At 39.9% G+C, this 19,011-nt stretch overlaps 1 protein-coding gene across 1 annotated transcript in view; it reads left to right on the top strand.

Moving 5' to 3' along the window:
* The window catches only part of LOC139463731 (obg-like ATPase 1), a 327,895-nt gene that overhangs the window by 151,002 nt on the left and 157,882 nt on the right, over positions 1-19,011 (top strand). Inside the window, exon 6 of the mRNA XM_071244980.1 lies at positions 15,498-15,673. Within this exon, the coding sequence (XP_071101081.1) occupies positions 15,498-15,673 (176 nt within the window). The remainder of the gene's footprint in view (positions 1-15,497; positions 15,674-19,011) is intronic.

Below are 19,011 nucleotides of genomic sequence, written 5' to 3'. Positions count from 1 at the left end.
GCGGCAAGTGTCTAATTCGAAACAGGAACAATTTTCACTCCAGTCTGGTCAAAGTTAATCACAAGTTCGGGTGGAATGTTCTTTTCTTCGATAACTCCGCCCACACCTGTCAGAAACTCCTCCTTCTTCTCATCAAAGTCTGATGGTAGTTTCCTCGCAGCTTTTGTTCCTTCCCTTTTCACGTAGCCCAGTCTTGAAAGGAATCAGACCAACCACGATCTAGCTGTATAGGTCCCCCATTCTCTGACAACAGTGCCTTGTTTTCGTACTTCACTATCCCTCGTGCTGTTGCGATCACAATGTTTCTGTTCAATACCCCACCGGCCTTTCGTAATTCAGTCACATGATCTTTGACCAAATTATCAAACTCCCCTAACAGCAGTGGTCTACCCCGCTTCTTGTGACAAAGTTCCTTCACTTCTTTTGATTTGTTGCCAGAGGTCTTTTCCATGTAGGCCTTCTTCATAACAAGCACTGCACTTTCCCCCATGTTCACATTAAGCAAGTTACTAAAATGTCTAGCCGCTCTTGTGTTGCCATTTTCTAATGCGTACTTAGCGATCTTAGCCCAGGTCTCTGGCGAGTAGTTGTTTGTTCTCTTCCTTTTTACACCGCGACGACTGGTAGTTGTCTCTTCGGATCTGCTCTCTTCTGTGATACTCTTGTTAACTGCGCTGATGCGATTGACCTTCTCAGGGGTAGAAGCCTGTTCTGGGTCGGGTAAACCCGCAGGAACTTTGGTAACGAAACGCCACATGACTAATTTTTGTCAAGCCAGCATTTCGGAATTACTTATTAATAGTGACAATCTTGTTGTTTTATTTGAGAATATCCTATCAGCATAATCCCCTTATTTGATACACTGACCTGTTTTCTAAAAATAATAATATTAAAATAAGGAAGGAATCTCACACTGAAAAAACATGGACAGGGGATTTAATGTGCACAGTTATTTTATTTATCTCTGTCTACTCACAGTTCCTGCTCAAAACGTCATTTGAAACAAACAAATAGTTTTCAGGTAAGGCTTTTATTTACATAGGTTACATTAATAAAAATAACACAGAACATAAATCCAGCACATAATTTTTAGGAAAGGGTATGGGCACTCGCATTTTAGAAATGCGCATTTATGTCTAAAATCAAGAGCTCGCATTATTTTCAAAATTCCTGTTTTACAGTAGTATAAAATACCAGCTAACGGTTAAAATGTCATTGGGTAAGAATAACACTGACGATAGCGCTGAATATACCAAACCTTATTTCCGGAGCAATCAAGAAGTTATAACTGAATCAGATGCTATAAGCGCATCATTAGATACATCAATTCAACGGATACAGGAAACTTTAGAACGCTGGATAAAATCGATACTTTATATTTAGATATAGCAAATTATATGTCTTTCAAAGGTGGATCTTATATAGATTTACCCTCGTATCATAAAAAGAAAAAAGCCAAAATTAATGTAAAAAATAAAGGCGATGACTGTTTCAGAATGATAATAAGATCTGCATTGTTCCCCGTAGATTCTAAAATTGCAAATAGGCCTTCTAGCTATCCCCAAAACGACGGACTCAACCTTGATGGTATAGACGAACCTACACCAATCTCACAAATTGATAAGGCGGAAAAGCAAAATAATTTAGCTATAAATGTTTTCGGACATACTTCTAAAGGAATTGTTGTACACAGGATAAGCCCCTCCCCAGAACATATTCCCAGAATCAATTCATTTCTGATCGAAAAAGATGGTAAATATCATTATACATGGATAAAGAGTTTAAACAGACTATCATACGATCAAACAAAACATAAGGAAAAGAAATATTACTGCGAAAGATGCCTGCATGGGTACAGCAGACAAGATCTATTAGAAGCGCATAAAGAAGACTGCAGAGGTGTTGGACAGACTGCTATCAGGATTGAAATGCCTAAAGAGGGAAAAAATATATTAAAATTTGCAATCAAATGCCAGTACCGTATATAATTTATGCTGACTTCAAAGCACTTCTCAAACCTATAGAAAATACAGAACACAATACTGAATGTAGTTTTACGTACAAAACTCAAGAACATATTCCTTGTGGGTTTGGATATATAGTTGTAAGGTATGATGGGAAAACAAACCCGCCCGTGATTTACAGAGGACCCGATGCAGCGGGAAAGTTCCTAGAATATCTACAAAATGAAGAGAGAATAATCAGGGAAAATTTATCGCATAAGAAACCCATGTGTATGACGAGGGATGATTGGAGGGCCTATAAGAAGTCAACGAGTTGTCATGTTTGTAACAAACCCCTGAATGGGGATTCCGTAAGAGATCATTGCCACGTCACGGGTAATTATCGGGGAGCGGCGCATAACGAGTAATAATTCTCAAAGAATACCCATACCCGTTGTGTTTCACAACCTTAGAGGATACGATTCACATCTCATTATTCAAGCTTTCTCAAAAGACTGACGGCGACTTAACATTCATTCCTAATAATATGGAAAAATACATATCATTCTCGTTGACTAAAACTATACATTATACGGACAAGGATGGGAAAGCTAGAATAAAGCAAAGTAATGGGCTTAGATTCATAGACTCCATACAGTTTCCTAGACAATTTAGCTAATGCAAACAATCCCGATGACTTTGCAATAACAAATCAATATACTGATCGGTTAACTCGTCATTTGTTGTTGAGAAAAGGTGTATATCTTCATGAATATTTGGATGATTGGTCTAGATTCGACGAAACTAAATTACCCCCCTTGAATCATTCTATAGTAACTTAACAGAATCTAAAATAACCGATGCCGATTATGAACATGCTCTGATGGTGTGGGATAAATAAGGTTGTAAGAATTTGGGTAATTATCACGATCTGTACTTAAAAAACGATGTACTGTTACTCGCCGATATATTTGAGATATTTAGAAAGACATGTTTAAAACAATACGGCTTGGATCTGGCATGGTACTATTCCAGTCCCGGACTATCGTGGGATGCATTGTTGAAGAAGACCGGTGTAGAACTAAAATTACTCACTGATTACGATATGCACTTGTTTATTGAGAAAGGATTATGAGGTGGTATATCAATGACGGCGAAAAGGTATTCTAAGGCTAATAATAAATAAGTGGAAGGATATGATCCGAGTAAACCCGATACACACATATATCTCGACGCCAATAATTTGTACGGATGGGCTATGAGTCAACCTTTACCCATGGGTGGTTTTGAGTGGGTCGATGTGAATGATATCAAAGTGAATGATATCAATGTGAACAAAGGGTACATACTAGAAGTTGACTTGGAATATCCAAATTTGTTGCACAAAGACCATAACAGTTATCCGCTAGCTCCCGAAAGATTAATGGTTAATAAAGATTGGATGTCGGAATATCAACACTCCTTGATGGGTAATACTAGGTTAGCTAATGTAGAAAAACTCTTACCAAACTTGATGGATAAGACAAAATATATAGTTCACAACAGAAATCTCCAGTTATATCTATCGTTAGGTATGAAACTAAAGAAAATACACAGAGTTCTAAAGTTTGATCAAAGCCCTTGGATGGAGCCCTATATAAGACTGAACACAGATTTAAGAAAGATGGCTACCAGCGATTTTGAAAAGAATCTATATAAGCTCATGAATAACTCGGTATTCGGTAAAACTATGGAGAATCTAAGGAAGCGTGTTGATGTTAAATTAGTTAGATCTAATGAGGAAGAAAGACTCAGGAAACTTATTGCCAGTCCGTCTTTTAACAGAAGCAAGATATTTGATATCGACTTAGCTGCACTACATATGCAGAAAAGTAATATAAAATTCAACAGACCAGTGTACGTTGGTATGAGTATTCTTGACTTGTCAAAACACTTAATGTATGACTTTTATTACAATGAACTTAAGAAGCAATACGGCGATAGATGTGAGGTGTTTTATACCGACACAGATTCTTTGTAGATGGAAATACAAACCGGGGATGTGGATAAAGATATACACAGAAAAAATAGATATGTACGACATGAGCGATTACCCAAAAGATAATCCACTGCACAGCGTAGTAAATAAAAAGGTGTTAGGTAAGATGAAGGATGAATGTGCTGGGACCCCTATAGAGGAGTATGTCGGATTAAGACCTAAGATGTATTCTATAAAGAAGTCTGATAATGGAGAGATAAGGAAAGCTAAGGTTGTTAAGAAGTATGTGGTAAAAAAGCATATCAAACACGAACAGTATAAAGAAGCATTATTCAACGGTAGAACATTCAAACATGAGATGAACACTTTTAGAAGTGATAATCACAGGATATATGGATTAAGAATGAACAAGACATCATTATCCCCCTTAGATACAAAGAGATTGATTGATAAGGATGTTGTAACTACCTATGCTTATGGTTATGGTGGTAATACTGTATCGTTGGGAACTATGAGCAACTCCGGTAATGTCCGGTTAAATCTTTCAACGATAGCTTGACTATGGTGGGCCTCTTTTTCACCACGCCTGATTTCGACATCGTCTTTTATTAACAGTTTAGTTACTGATCCCATAAACTCGCAACATCTACTTGAAATAACTTAGGCCATTTTAGTGGGCAGCATTTATATAAGTGGCTCAGTGCATTAGCTACTTCTGTTGAACCTTTCGAGGTTAATTGCTCAGCCTCTTTGTATCGACTAGCCACATCCACTACGGTTAAAGCGTATTTATACGTTTTGCGTCTTACCTTATTGTGGGGAAGAAATAAGAGGTCAGCCTGATGAACTTCATGCATTGTAAAAATATCAAACTTCTTCCTCGGTATATAACGCGGTGCCGGTAAGTATATTTGCCACATCGCTTGTTTCTTTAACCAACCCATGGCCACATCTTTAGATACCTTAGCCGTGGTGGCTAATTTTTTTATGGCTCCTATACCTTTTCAATATCCTCGTGGGCTATAGTATATTTTATCCATTATTAACTCTTTCATCCCTGACTGCCACAGAGTTATGTCCCTTGAAATACTGTAGTCCCTGACACTGACAAGGCCTGCACACTGGCCTCCCTGGCAGTATTATTGGAAAATCACACTATCATTTTTGATGCACTTTTTCTACCAGAAACTTGCTTTTAATATACATTTATCATATACCGATGTAAAGAGGATTAAATATACTGTAATATTTTTTGTTGTTATTGTTTCTAACCTTTGTTATTTTCTAATTACAGGTGTTTACAAGTGAAATAAAACTTGAAAACACTGAAAAAATGATAACAGACAATGAAAATTGGCTCAAATTGTATTAAAAATCACAAAAATAAATCACAGATACAAGGTCAACATAATACAGTGGTCTTGTCGTCTTGGACGGCACAGGTAATCCCAGGTGTTGCAGGTAAATTCTCTTCATGCACATCTGTAAACAAATAAACAAGTTTACAACACTTGGTACCAACTTTGTTTTCTGTACTGATGTCACATATTACTTATGATACACTTACAGCCTCTTAGGTAAACTCGTTAACACAGGTAAACTTGCTAACGCAGGTAAACTCGTTAACACAGGTAAAAACACAAATATCAGATTTATTTTGTTCTTTTTCAGGATTTGAAACAAAAATTTAGTATTTAAGTAATTGAATAGTAATTTATCACATTACCTGAACATTGAACCACAGCTACTATAAGAATGACATCATAGGCCTGGGAAGATATCACAGATTGATCTGAAAGGATGGAAAGATTGTAAAAGGACGGAAAAGATCGTAAATTCGAGTTCTGCAAATATACAAGTTGTGATAACATATTTACAATACACTGCTATTTACAATTGCATAATAAATTAAATCAGTACTTTATTAAATCAATTAATAAATAAATAATTATTACAGTTACTAAAATTTAAATTAAGATGTAAAAAAACAAGAAAACAAACATGAATGTGGAAATTTTTTTTATTCAAATTGAGCGAAATACAAGGACATACGACAAACCGGCAAACTACAATTTGGATTGCGATCAGAAAAATAAATTTAAAAAAAAAAGAAAGAGATACATCATGCCACTCACCTTTGTTGTTGTTGTGATCGCTCGTTCACGTGTAGGCCCTGATAATCTGTTCAAACACAGAATCATTGTAAAACAGTTGGAAAAAATCAATAGCACGACTCTTCACTCGCCGTGTCAATAAGTATTCTTGAGTCCGGTCGCCTCTTCAAAATCCCTCATGTCTCCTCCAGTGTGGTCCCTCTGCCACTCCCTTTCTTGAAAGTTGAAAGTTCGCGTAAATTATTCAAATCAAACACATTATTATTCCCGATAGAGTTGTTAGTCATCTGATCGCTATCCGAATCATAGTTGGCGCCATTACGCTAGATTTACGATTCAAGCAAGAAAAACAGGTGACACTGGGAAATTCCATGGAATGATGTGTCATTACGTGTAGATCTCGTTTCTATTTTTAGAACGAGATTACACACGATAAAGGAAGTAGAAAGAGCGATTTTGTAAACACGTTCGTGCTGCCCGATTTAGCAGGCAGCCGTGTGTGGGACTTGGACAGTAGCTGCCCGATTTATTGGGCAGTCGTGTACTGGGCCATGGTTTATGCTGCCCAATAAATCGGGCAGTCGGGGCCAAAGGGTTAATTAATATTGATGTTTCTTTTAATACGTCTCATGACGATTGTTGAATCGCGTCATCGTTTTGACATAAAATATTCCATCTGTAGTAGCAGTATAGGTATATAAATCTGGCTCCAGTGGGGTTGCGGCAAAAGCCCCATTACCTATACTACTCATTGTCTTAGTCTGAGTTTTTATGTTATTATCAATAACAAATAGAGAAAACTACCATAAAATATGAGAGCAAATTTTTAAACTTATCCTATCTCACACTATGCATATCTTCTTATTCTTCGATCTTGGTGTGGAAACGTTTCCAGCTTATAAAACACCACTCACCCAAACACATCCCATACATCACCAAATCACCACTGTGATCATGGTTCTATTATGGAATTATTATGGTTCTGTTCGGATGAACAAAACCTTCCAAATGACATACTGGTTTTCTTGGGGGAATTAGTCAGCAAAGAGCCCGAGTCACAGGAGACTAATCACAATTTTATTTACAAGAACAATTAACAATGAACAATTTACAATATTTTAGAATATAGCTGAGGGTGCCACAGAGAGTTGGTACAACCCTCTGGGCTGTGGAAGAGAGATCTGCTTGGTTAGCGACAAACCCCTTCTGCTTAACATTTGGCTTCTGTATGTATTTAACAAAAATTAGAACAATAAAAAGGAATGTGATTGGTTGATACACGATGGGCTGTGCCTTATGGTTAATGAATGGCTAGACAGAGGGGAATACTTAATCCTGTTAATCCTGTTGGACTGGCACTAATCTTGTTGACATATTTACTGGGTGCTTGGAAAGAGATTATGGTGTAACTATAGACGAGCTTGTATTGGGGCTAATCCTTAATGAGTCTAAATTGAAGTAATTGCTAAATGTTATTCTAATATAGGTGATGAGAGATTTACTTAAATAAAATAGTTAAAGGCAATCTATAAGACTATGTAGAAATATCTTTTGTCTTATTGAATAGTATGTCTAGGAGATGCGCTCCCATTACCTTAGGCTAGCATCTATCTAAAAAGCTATAACTGAAACTACTGATATTTTATATATGCATTTTACCTGATGATAAGTATTACTTGCTAAACTATAATTATATGAAATGATGTATAAATATTACACCATGATAACTCATAAAAGCACTTGATGTGGATCTAATTATTATAGGAAAACTTAGTATAAATGTTATATCATGATAGTTCATGCACCACTAAAATCCCTCGTGGCATGACCCCAGCGACCTGATCACCTGACATATCCAGCACCTTCATTCTCAATTCTATCGCTATGGTGTTTAGATGTTATTCTTGAACAGAGAAATTTTGTTTGTTTGGGTTTTCTTTGGTGTTTTATATATATATATATAAAATTTAAATACACGGCATCACTACTAACGTTGACCATTACATTTCGAAGAGAGAGTGGTATTAATAACGATGTCCACTGTGTACCACCTTGCCATTGGATCTCAACTTACCTAGCTTGGTGTTTGATTAAGGAGACTGTTCGTCAGTTCAAGGCGTTGTTTGCGTGCATATTGTTTTTCTTCTGCTTTGAAACCCAAATGATTGGGTTATCCCCTGTGGCTGTACCTTCGTTTTCTTGCTTAACAAAATATTATAGTCATTTTTGGCGATGGTTACATCGCTATCCGTGGAGGAGGATCGCTTTCCGTCTCGTTTGACTACTGCGACTCCCGCCTATGTGCGGACCACGCCCCTGTGCACATGCCCACAGGCACAGGTACAGTCGTCCCGCATTTAAATGGCCAGTTCATTGTGTTGGACTACGGCCCTTTACTCAGCCTGGGAAGTCAAGCCGTAAACTGATGGTTGCCTCTTCCCTAGACACACTTGTTACTCGGGTCATCGCTTCTACAGCGCTCTGAGGATACAGCTACACCTCTCCGGCTTTCTAATGGCGACAACCATTCTGACCGAAAACACTACAATCGTCGGCGAGGAAGTGAAAGCCAACTGACGACGGATCTTCACTCACAGGACCGTCATCCTTCGCTGGATCGAAACCACCGAGTGATCAAGGGATCATAGACGACCGAGGGATCGACAGATCGACAGATCACCAGACTTTACCAATTTGTGTGCTGTGATTAGGTCCCTTACTCTGGCAGTGTGTGTGCGAATCCCGGATGGGACTCAACCCCATAAAGTACGAGCATGTACTTTACTGAGAAGATGTTATCCCAGATATAACTTTTTTATATAATACAGACGAACGACGGATTGCCTCAGTCATAAGATCGTAATTCCACGGAATCAATAGACCTCTCTCTCTCATCGTGCATGAGACTTCTATAGGCGAATTTGGACAAGGCCTTCACTGCATTCCGTTGTCTAGATCAGACAATCCAGTGATTGTCATCACGAGCATCCACATACGTCTTGGGATACGATGACCTGCACCAACCATAACAGCGAACTTGACCAACCGGTCTCATTGATCTCTTACAGGCATAGTCACCTCGTATGGTGAGCTTGAGATACTGACGTCTCTTCTCTACCGGGATCTTCATGGATCCGGTCCACGTGCCTGCCAGCCATGAATCGTCTTACGATACTCTCCTATGAGAAATCACAATTACAAGGTTATGACAGAATTGAATAATCAACATCATCCTAAGGCTCGATATCATCGCAGCACACCTTCAACGCCGTCGCCTTAAGCCTGATATTCCATTACAGGTTATGACACTCGAGACAACGCGTTCCACCTATTTAGATTTGAATCGTCAGACAGATGACATCATCCTAAGGCTCGATATCATTGCAGCCGACCTTTCTCATCGACGACCTCGAATTCAGCCTGATGTTCCATATTAGTTTGCACGCCCTATCCATGGTCAACCTACGCCATTCTAACAGACGATTTGACGGGGGAGTTCGTCGGTCTTTCATCGATACAAATGGCAGATGTTCGATGTCTTAAGATGGTTTCAAGTGTCATACGAGGCTCACCTAGGTACTACACCGGTTCGTCCATATTCTACATGTTTTTCGTTACTCGGGACACCGCTCGTGTGTTGGGAGCTTTTGACCACGTGATCGGAAAGTCTGCGGGAATACGGTGTTAGTGTTGGGCGTCTCAACGTCCGTGATTCCCGTGCACCCTTTCGAGTTGAGTTGATTGGTTCAACTGTGTCATATGGCCCTGTGACGCAGGGGTAGCATTATGCAGATGGCTGTTTCAATGAATGCTCGTTCCACCCATGACAACAGGTCTGGTTGTTGATGAAATATAGTGATAGCTAAGTAGACAGATTTTTATTCATGCACCAATTGTCTTTAAATGTAATATCCAGTTATGTAAGACTGTTTAATAATCTCATACCAACTTTGACTGGAGTAGGTCCGATAGTTTTTCAGATATTGTAGTAAATGTCGGTACCTTAAATTACCTTCCAGACTATACGCAGGAACTTGTTTACACAAGCCAGAATACAACAACCACCTGTTCATGGATGCCTCACTTCAAGGTCGGGGAGCTCACTTCAACTGGGAAGTAACATCAGAAGCAGACAGCTCTACCACATCAATTATCTGGAATACGAGGCTGTAATCCGGGCAATATTTCTTTGGACCCCACAGACAAGAAACCAATGTCTGATGATCCGGACACTCATTTCAACTGTCGCATGCACCTTCAAGGCACGATGAAATCAGAGACCCTCCTGCAGTTGACATTTGGTAGACAAGCTCAACTTACAGATAAAGACAAGACATATACCGGATCCGGCAAGTGGATTAGCAGACACCTTGTCCAGACCAGCCAGACTATCGCCAACAGAATGGATGCTACGGCCGAAGCATTCCAACAGGCAATAAAAGAAAAGGTTGTCTACTAGTAACCCTATTTACATCAGATAACATTGTGTCACCAGCACCGGGCCCACTAGCCTGGTCAATCGATGCTCTGACAATATCATGGGAGGACCTAAACGCGTATGCGTTTCCCCCACCAGCCTTGATACCAAGGATATTACAAGATTCTACACACAAGCTACCTACAACTGCTGTTGGTAGTGCCTTCTGACCGACAAGAACTTAGGTTCCGGAGATCGTCAAATTGGCAGAGATTCCACTAGTAAGACTTCCAAACTGGTCACATCTACTGCTACATCCTCCCTCCAATCAGGTCCATCCAAGACCAGAATTATACGAACTTCACGTATGGAGTATATCAAGAGCAGTCTCGTAAGATGATTTCCATTAGAGCAGCTAAGGAAGCCTCCTTAGCACTTCGTCAATCAACGAGAATCTAGGTGACGATATATATGGAAAAGTTTTCACCAGTTTGCAAGATCCAGGGTTTTCTGCAGCCAAGCTACTATACCATAAGTAGCAGATTACCTATGTCACTTAAGAAGTACAAGGCTTCTTATGATTCGACACAGGGCACTTACTGGACAGCCATCAGTTCTGTACCAACTACTCACTAATGGGATAAAACTGGCTACAGTTCCTGAACCGTTCAGACTGCGAGTAATTCAGGCGTTACCATGACTTCAGGTTCCAAGGTTTGTGCTGTCGCTGACCTTCGGACATTGATTCGCTCATACAACTTTATGGACCAATCTTCAAGACTTTGCCCTCCAGCATGGGATTTCCCTGTATTCCTCCGTCACTTCTCCTGACTGACTATAAACCACTAGTGGATAAAACCTTGAACTTTAGGTTCATGACGATCTTCCTGCTTGCGCTGGCTCCTGTAGCTCCTGTTAGAGGGACTCGTGCTTAGACGTCGGTTGAGTCCGGTTCCAGCGTCTTCAATAAGATTATTCAAAGAGATCCGGATCGTCTTTTCAGCCTCCACCACTCTCTTTGATTGAGAGCTTATGTCAAGGAAGACGTTTCACTTTGTTCAGCCTGAGCCTACAAGATCTGCTTGAAGGCATCTCAGACCATCCGTCGCTGTCGCAAGCATGTTATCATCCACTTGTCGACGGCTTCAACTTCTGATGTATCTTGAACCACCATCTCCACTGGCTGCGTTCTATCATCCTCAGGGTCTACACCTTTGAGGGACTACCACCCCAGCTGCTTCCAATCCTCATGAGACGATGGCAGTGACTTCCAACTTGGCGTTGCATAGTATTGCACACTTTCAGCCATCATGGAGTGATGTTTCTGGCGTTCTGATATGGTCTTTGCCTCCTACTCCTTTCGGAATCTCAATCGCTGACGTCCAAGGTCACAGCAGCCACACAGTGCAGATGAGGAAGCCAAGCGGGCTACAAGTCCCAAGTCTGGTTTCCTGTATATATACTGCAATAATTTCAGTTATTGCTTATGTTAATCGGGTTTCCCAGACAAGCTCCCATTGGGAGGGTATATATGCTTGTCTGTTGGGACCTCGTTCTATGTCAATAGAAGTCACCATCCTGTCCGGGCATTTGTTTAAATGGTGTCCCGATCTTCTACCTGCTCACCTCTGTCTTTGCGCATGTGATGTCTAAGGAATTCATCGAAGACCTGTGTGATAAACGGGTATCATCAATTGTTTCCTCTTCTCGTTCTTACCTTATTCAATCTCTACGTGAGTTTGATAGGTTGATGAAGCGAAAAAAGAGATGCCAAGTTGGTCTGCCTTACGTCCTTGGGACCGTATGTGTGAGGTCTGTCTTGTAGAACCTATGCCGGGGACGGGGTGTTTGAAACAAAACACCTCCTCCTATCCCCGATGTCATGATGTATATCTCTTGGTAGCACAAAGAGGTTTTTTTGAAGCAACCCTTACACAAGTTTATCACAAATCCTTGCATTTTCCTGATTAGTTCCAGCTTCCTTGTGTACGTCTCACGGTTGAGGGTTGGGGGAGGGGGGGGGACGGCGCTTCCAAGCGAGTGCCGGGTCAGACGTGCAACACATGAGCTCCGTTGAAACTGGTAAAATACAAAGTTTAAATCGCAAGTATCAACATATATGTTCTAACCCTTATCATACTTCTAGCCAGTAAATGGGTGCGATAATGAACTTTATAGATCCAGAATCGGCTGTTTCCACTCAACCTTTGTTTCGTTCAAGCTGAACAGAGCGAGGAAGACCGCCATGTTCAAGCACGGGCTGCGCGTTCCGGCCGGTTCAGCAACCTCAGAGAGCTATCCGATGTCAACCCACTTGGCCAAATCTGCTGATCCACCCTCACACAGCAGACAGCCACACCAAGGACCAGACAGGTTACGTCTTCATGTCTGGTCCATTTACAGAGAGCATTGAGCGCCAAGGGCTTCTCGGCCAGAGCGGTGGCACATCGCCCAACCACAAGGAGCCTTAATGATGACAAGTGGCAATCCTTTGAGAGCTTTTGCAGGAGTAAGCACCAAGACCCCACATCTGCATCACCTCAATTCCTGGCCGAGTTCATGCTCCATCTGCGACACAAGTGTAAGCTCAAGGGCAGTTCCATCATGACCTCCTTTGTGGCACTCAACTCCATCCTGGCAGTTCCTAAAGATCGACGCATGACGGAAATCCCAGAACTCCAGGCACTGCTCCGTTCATTCAGACTTGAAGACCAAAAGGTGAAGTTCCGTCCCCCGGCCTGGGACTTGAATGTCATTCTCACCTTGCTGAGAGACGCGCCTTTCGAGCCACTCGAAACATCGTCATTCTACAATCTCACGAAAAAGACGGTCTTTGTTCTGGCGCTCGCTACAGCAGCCCACGTCAGTGAGCTATACGCCCTAGACGTCACACGGGTCCGTTTTGAGCAGGGAGCATCTGGGCCTGTGCTGGGACTTCATTGCAAAGAATCAGCTCCCAGGCCAGCCCAACAGATCGTTCCTCATTTTCCCCCCCCCCTGTCATCGATTGTGGGCGCGGAAGATGAACTAGAGCTCCGTCTATGTCCGGTTAGAGTGCTTCGTTGCCACATCCGACGATCCGAGGAACGGTGTAGCGACGACGCCTCTTTGTACCGGTATCTGCGACCTCGCGAGCGGAAGTCAGCCGCAACATGATCGCCCTCTGGCTACGAGCCATCATCCTCCAGGCTGACGAGGCCGGAGGATTGGACCCCCCACTCTCAAACAACCCGCATGAGATCCGGGCGGTCGCCAGAAGACCCGCCAGACGTCCCATTTTGACAGTAAACCACCGTCAAGCACGTCTACAGTGGTGCAGACAGCGTCTACGCTGGAAGGCCAAGGAGTGGGGACAAGTTCTATTCACTGACGAGTCTCGTTTTCACCTCAGCCACAGCGATGGACGGATTCAAGTGTACCGTCCGGCAAAGTTATGGTATGGGGTGGGATTACAGCAAGACAGAGGACCCGTTTGATAGTGGTAGAGGGAAATCTCAATGGACAACACTACTGCAATGAGATCATCGGCCCTGTTGTTCTACCGTTTTTGTGTCGTCATGGCCCCGGCATTACCGAGGACATGTGGGATGAGATGGATCGGCATCTTCGACGTCAATCACATGTTCCACAGACACACCAGAAACTTCGAAACATGCTCCAGCAGATATGGACAGATATCCCACAGGACTTTGTGCGATGCCTGGTCCATTCCATGAGACGAAGATGTGTTGCTTGCATCGCAACCAGAGGTGGACACACGCCATTGATTTGTAAATTGACATTTTGGCATGTTCATATTTTTTTATGAAATCACGCATTTTCTGAAGTCAGTATGGCAAATTAAACCATTTGAACACTTACAGGAGTCTTTTATCTGTTGCAAACCAAAATTGTTTCAGATTTGGTAAAAAACATAACTTTGCATTAAATCTTATTCAATGTCACAGGAACTTTTGTTGTTCAGTATATTTATGATATACTCAATGAATATTTTCAGCTTTAGTTTCACATTTGGGATATTTTCTAATTTTTGCTCTTATACATTACATTTATGGCATGATTTGAATTTGAAAGATCAATTTCACGTAACATTTATGAATTTAAAAATAAATATATATATTTCGCACATACTGCTGCAAAGCTGTTTTTTCCTTGTATACAATCACACGTATGTTCCTCAGTTGGTCTGTTATAGTTTTTAACAAGAATTGTTAAGAAAAATATTATGGAGAATTTTTTTAAATATGTCATTCCTTGAATACTCTTTAGTTAAGCAGCTGTTAAGTGTTTGATATTGCCAGTGTCTCATAAAAATGAAAAGAAAAAAAATCATTTGCACAAAAGTAATTGATTACTTGACCAGTACAAAAAAATCATAAGGATTTTACTCTGAGACATCAAAACCTCGGCCAAACCATGTGACAAACCAGATAGAACGAAAACTATAAAAGCCCTCATATCTGTGGGGTCCATATTTTTCCATTTTGTTCCACTTGTAAGTTAAATGATGTGTCATATACCTGATTTATTTTTCTTCAGAAATAACTACGGGAAGTGTAATTATAAACAGACAAGAAATATTTCTTGATCCCATCGTTCAACAAAATTCAGTCGCTATGTAGACTACCTAGTTTCATCCATTCCGAGTAAGAGGGGTTTTCAGAAAAAATAAAAATTTGACATCTTCAGTATTCAGAATTGTCCTTGCAATGACAGACCAATAACTATATTATGTTGTTATTATTATGACATTACTATATGGTATATCTCATTGTAAGAAAATAATTCGAAAATCATTAATTTCAGAATCCATGACGATTTTGTAATGAGAATTGAGGTGCCTTAGATATCTGGGACACCTGTTCCATGTAATGTTTAAAGGCTGATGTGTAGTGATGAATGTGTGAAAGTTGTCTGGTCAAGTCACAATATTCCACCTATATCATGCAAAAGTATTCATTGTTTTGGCAGACAAAGCAGTTGTTTTGGCATAGGCATCAAGTGCAAATGTATATGTATAATTTTGGTGTTCAATTTTTCCACAGGATGTTTTGATGATGAAGATATCGTTCATGTTGAGGGAGATGTTGACCCAGCTCGAGATCTTGAAATCATTCATGATGAGTTACGACTGAAAGACATTGAATTCCTAAAAAAGCAGATGGATCCTCTTGAGAAGACGGTGGGACGTGGAGGAGAGAAAGGAAAAAAGGGAGAGTATGTAAGTGTAAAGTGCCCAAACGTCCCTGTTCGAATCCTCAAAGGGTTTCCTTGAACCAAATCCGTCAAATGTAGGCACCACTTGCAGGGTATCGTCGCAAGGAAAATGGCGTGTGCCAGGGTGTCCAGGTCTGTTCTAAAACCATTTCCGACCTCGAACATGTTCGAATCCATAAAGGGTTGGCTTGTGCCAACTCTGTCAAAAGATAGTCACCGGAAATCGCCGCTACGAAATTGGCGTGTTCCAGGGGTGTCCCAAATATAAATCAAATATTACCACCAAGCGGTGTTACTTTTAGCATACAACCAACAACAATAAATGAGATGCATATTGCACACTAACTTCATGTAAACTTGCAATAGTTTCTGTGGAGAACCTTACAAAATTTCGTTGAAAAAAATAAAAAAATGATCAAAATCAAAATTCAATACGTCCGTAACTAAAAAAGAATTCCAAAATTGGCTATTAAAGTTTGATGTGTTATGTATGGAGACAATTATCAAAAAGTTTGAAAGCATTTCATGCAGTGGACTCGGAGTTGTTTGCGTTTAAAGACAAGTACCCAAAAAACACTGTGGAAACCTTGAATCCATAATGGCTGCCAAACCACGTGACCAATGACCAAAGTCAAAGAACAAAAAATGAGGTACATATAGCACACTTACTTCATGTAAAACAATCAATAGTTTCTGTGGAGAACCTTACAAGATGTGATATTTATCGTAAAATTTCAATGAAAAAAAATGATCAAAATCAAAATTCAATACGGCCGTAACTAAAAAAGAATTCCAAAATCGGCTATAAAAGTTTGATGTGTTATGTATGGAGACAATTATCAAAAAGTTTGAAAGCATTTCATGCTGTGGACTCGGAGTTGTTTGCGTTTAAAGACAAGTACCCAAAAAACACTGTGGAAACCTTGAATCCATAATGGCTGCCAAACCACGTGACCAATGACCAAAGTCAAAGAACAAAAAATGTCAAGCAACTCAAGCAGCAGATACATGCAAGGTTTCAAAGTAATCGGATAAGCGGTTGCGGAGCAATAGGGCAAAATACATCTTCAAAATATTCTGTTCTTTTAGTTATCTGCCCTTATCTTTTGGGCCTACGGCCTTGGGTTTTTGGCGGACACTAGTACCCAAAGGTACACATACCAGGCCACAAAGTTAAAAAAAAATCAAAGGAGCCACTTGGCTCCTAAATGTTTTTTTCAAGGAGCCAAATAGAATTTCAAGGAGCCAAGACAAAATGTAAGGAGCCAAAAGTAATGACTTGCAATTTAACTGAGCTTCTGCATAACAAATCACAAAAAAATCCATTAGTTTGAATAATCAGTTTTATATCATGAACAACAACTGTTTACGTGTTGTTGAAGCTTTTGAGTTTTTCAGACAAACAAGCTTTAGAACAGTGTGTCAGTAACATCATCTGACAGTTTACCGATGCTAGTTGCAGGTTTTGGTTCATCGAACGTGTCGACAGACGATGAAACTTCCGTGTAAGCTTCGCCATTCAAAGCATTTCGTATTTTCTTGAGTAAACTGCGCATTTATTTCCGAAAAAACACAGCTGTGTAGAAGGGGGTGCGCATTATACACGAAATAATGAGACATTACCGTGAGCACGTAACACCGGAAATACCATGTCAACAAATCCATACATTCGTCAGCACTCGCCCCTTTCCGTAACCTGCGTAAAACCATGTAATACCCTGTAATAGCAATCAGCTGCTTCGCTTAGGGTTATTATTATTTCAAATATGTTTAGTAAAAGCTGCATCTAAATTAACAAGACATTGGATTATATTATTCCTGATAAAAAAATAGTTTCAGATACAATTTTTGCCGATCCTTGCATTAAAACCCTGTAAAGTTATATCATTGGGTGTGTCTTGACTGAATCACCGGTAAATTCCAAGAAAATGTGTGTACAGCTGATTGCTGTGTCCGGCTTAGTTTACGAGAAGATACACATGGTAATCTTAATCTCTGGATATAAAACAATGCTTAGCAGAACAAAAAAAATACAATTTAAACGGTAAATCAACATGTCTGGTGATTTTGTATCTCAAATTTCGAATTTGTACTGACCAAGTTTCTCATTACCCATTCGTTTGCCGGACTTCGCTAAAGGGGTAGATATATATCTACGGTGTAAGTTTTTTTTCTGCGCTTCGTAGATCTATTCGAATTTTTTTCAGGGGTAGAAATTTTTAAAAAAAACTTCACTTGCCATCGGACAAGTTTAAAGACAATTTTCACTTGCCCTGATTTTATTTTTCACTTGCCCAAATAATTTCAAAATAAAACTTCAAATCATCAATAGATCTATGTGTTTATCTCTTTCAACACCGTAGGCCGGTTTTCCGGCCAAGCCGTAGTCACGTCAAAATAGTAGATCTATATATTTTTATGGACCTACCTATAATATCATTCATTTATTAAATGTATCACATTTCACAATGTCTGAAATACGTATTCCACATCAATTTATCATTTTGTATCGATAAATTAAAAAATTATTCACTATTTCCCGCGATGTTATCGAAAATATAATTCTCGGACACACATTTCGACAACGGGTCCACATCGAACATGTCAAAGAGCAAAATAAAGACGTTTTAAACAAATCTTTAAATACATTATACAAAATAATAAATAAAATCAACAAAAATATATCTAAAAGTAATCAAACTTACATGTAAGTTATTATTTCCATCTTTTCGTGCGATTGCGTGTAATGTAAGTCAAATGACACCTCGGCTTTCGTCGCCTTAATTTGGCTTAAATTCTCGGCTCGGACACGATGTTTAATGCAAAAATATATGCATGAAAAATCTATGTCACAGCTCGTAACCTAGCACGATACATTCACAAAGTTCCATATTTTTAATATATATCGTGATTTCCTGCCTTTTAGTTCAGAATAACACGATTTAACAATAATCTTTCGCCAACTTCTGAAATTTATCAAACACGAGCTTGGTATCACCGCTGTAATTTGATTGGCTGCCTGAGGTCATGTGCTCAAAATTGACCAATCACGAAACTTGTAGCAGATTTCGGCAAGAAAGCGTCATTAGAAACCAATTTTAATCTAATGAAATCGCTTGTTATAATTACTGAAAAAAAACAGGCGATGTTACGAAAGCGCGATTACGAAATTTCTCTCAGCCAATTTATTGTACCATTTTAAAAGTAGTTAGACATGTAGACAGTGATAGTAATTTCCAATATTACTTGCCTCCGGACAAGTTAAAGTAAGTGATTTTGTTGCCCGACCTCGTATTTCTACTTGAGTCGGTAAATGGCAAATTTCCACCCGTTTTTCCCCCC

Source organism: Haliotis cracherodii, unplaced genomic scaffold (genome assembly GCF_022045235.1).
Source record: "Haliotis cracherodii isolate W230 unplaced genomic scaffold, xgHalCrac1.p SCAF_16, whole genome shotgun sequence".
NCBI lineage: Eukaryota > Metazoa > Mollusca > Gastropoda > Lepetellida > Haliotidae > Haliotis > Haliotis cracherodii.
Note: the sequence above shows the minus strand (reverse complement) of the source record. Positions and strands in the feature narration are given on the sequence as shown.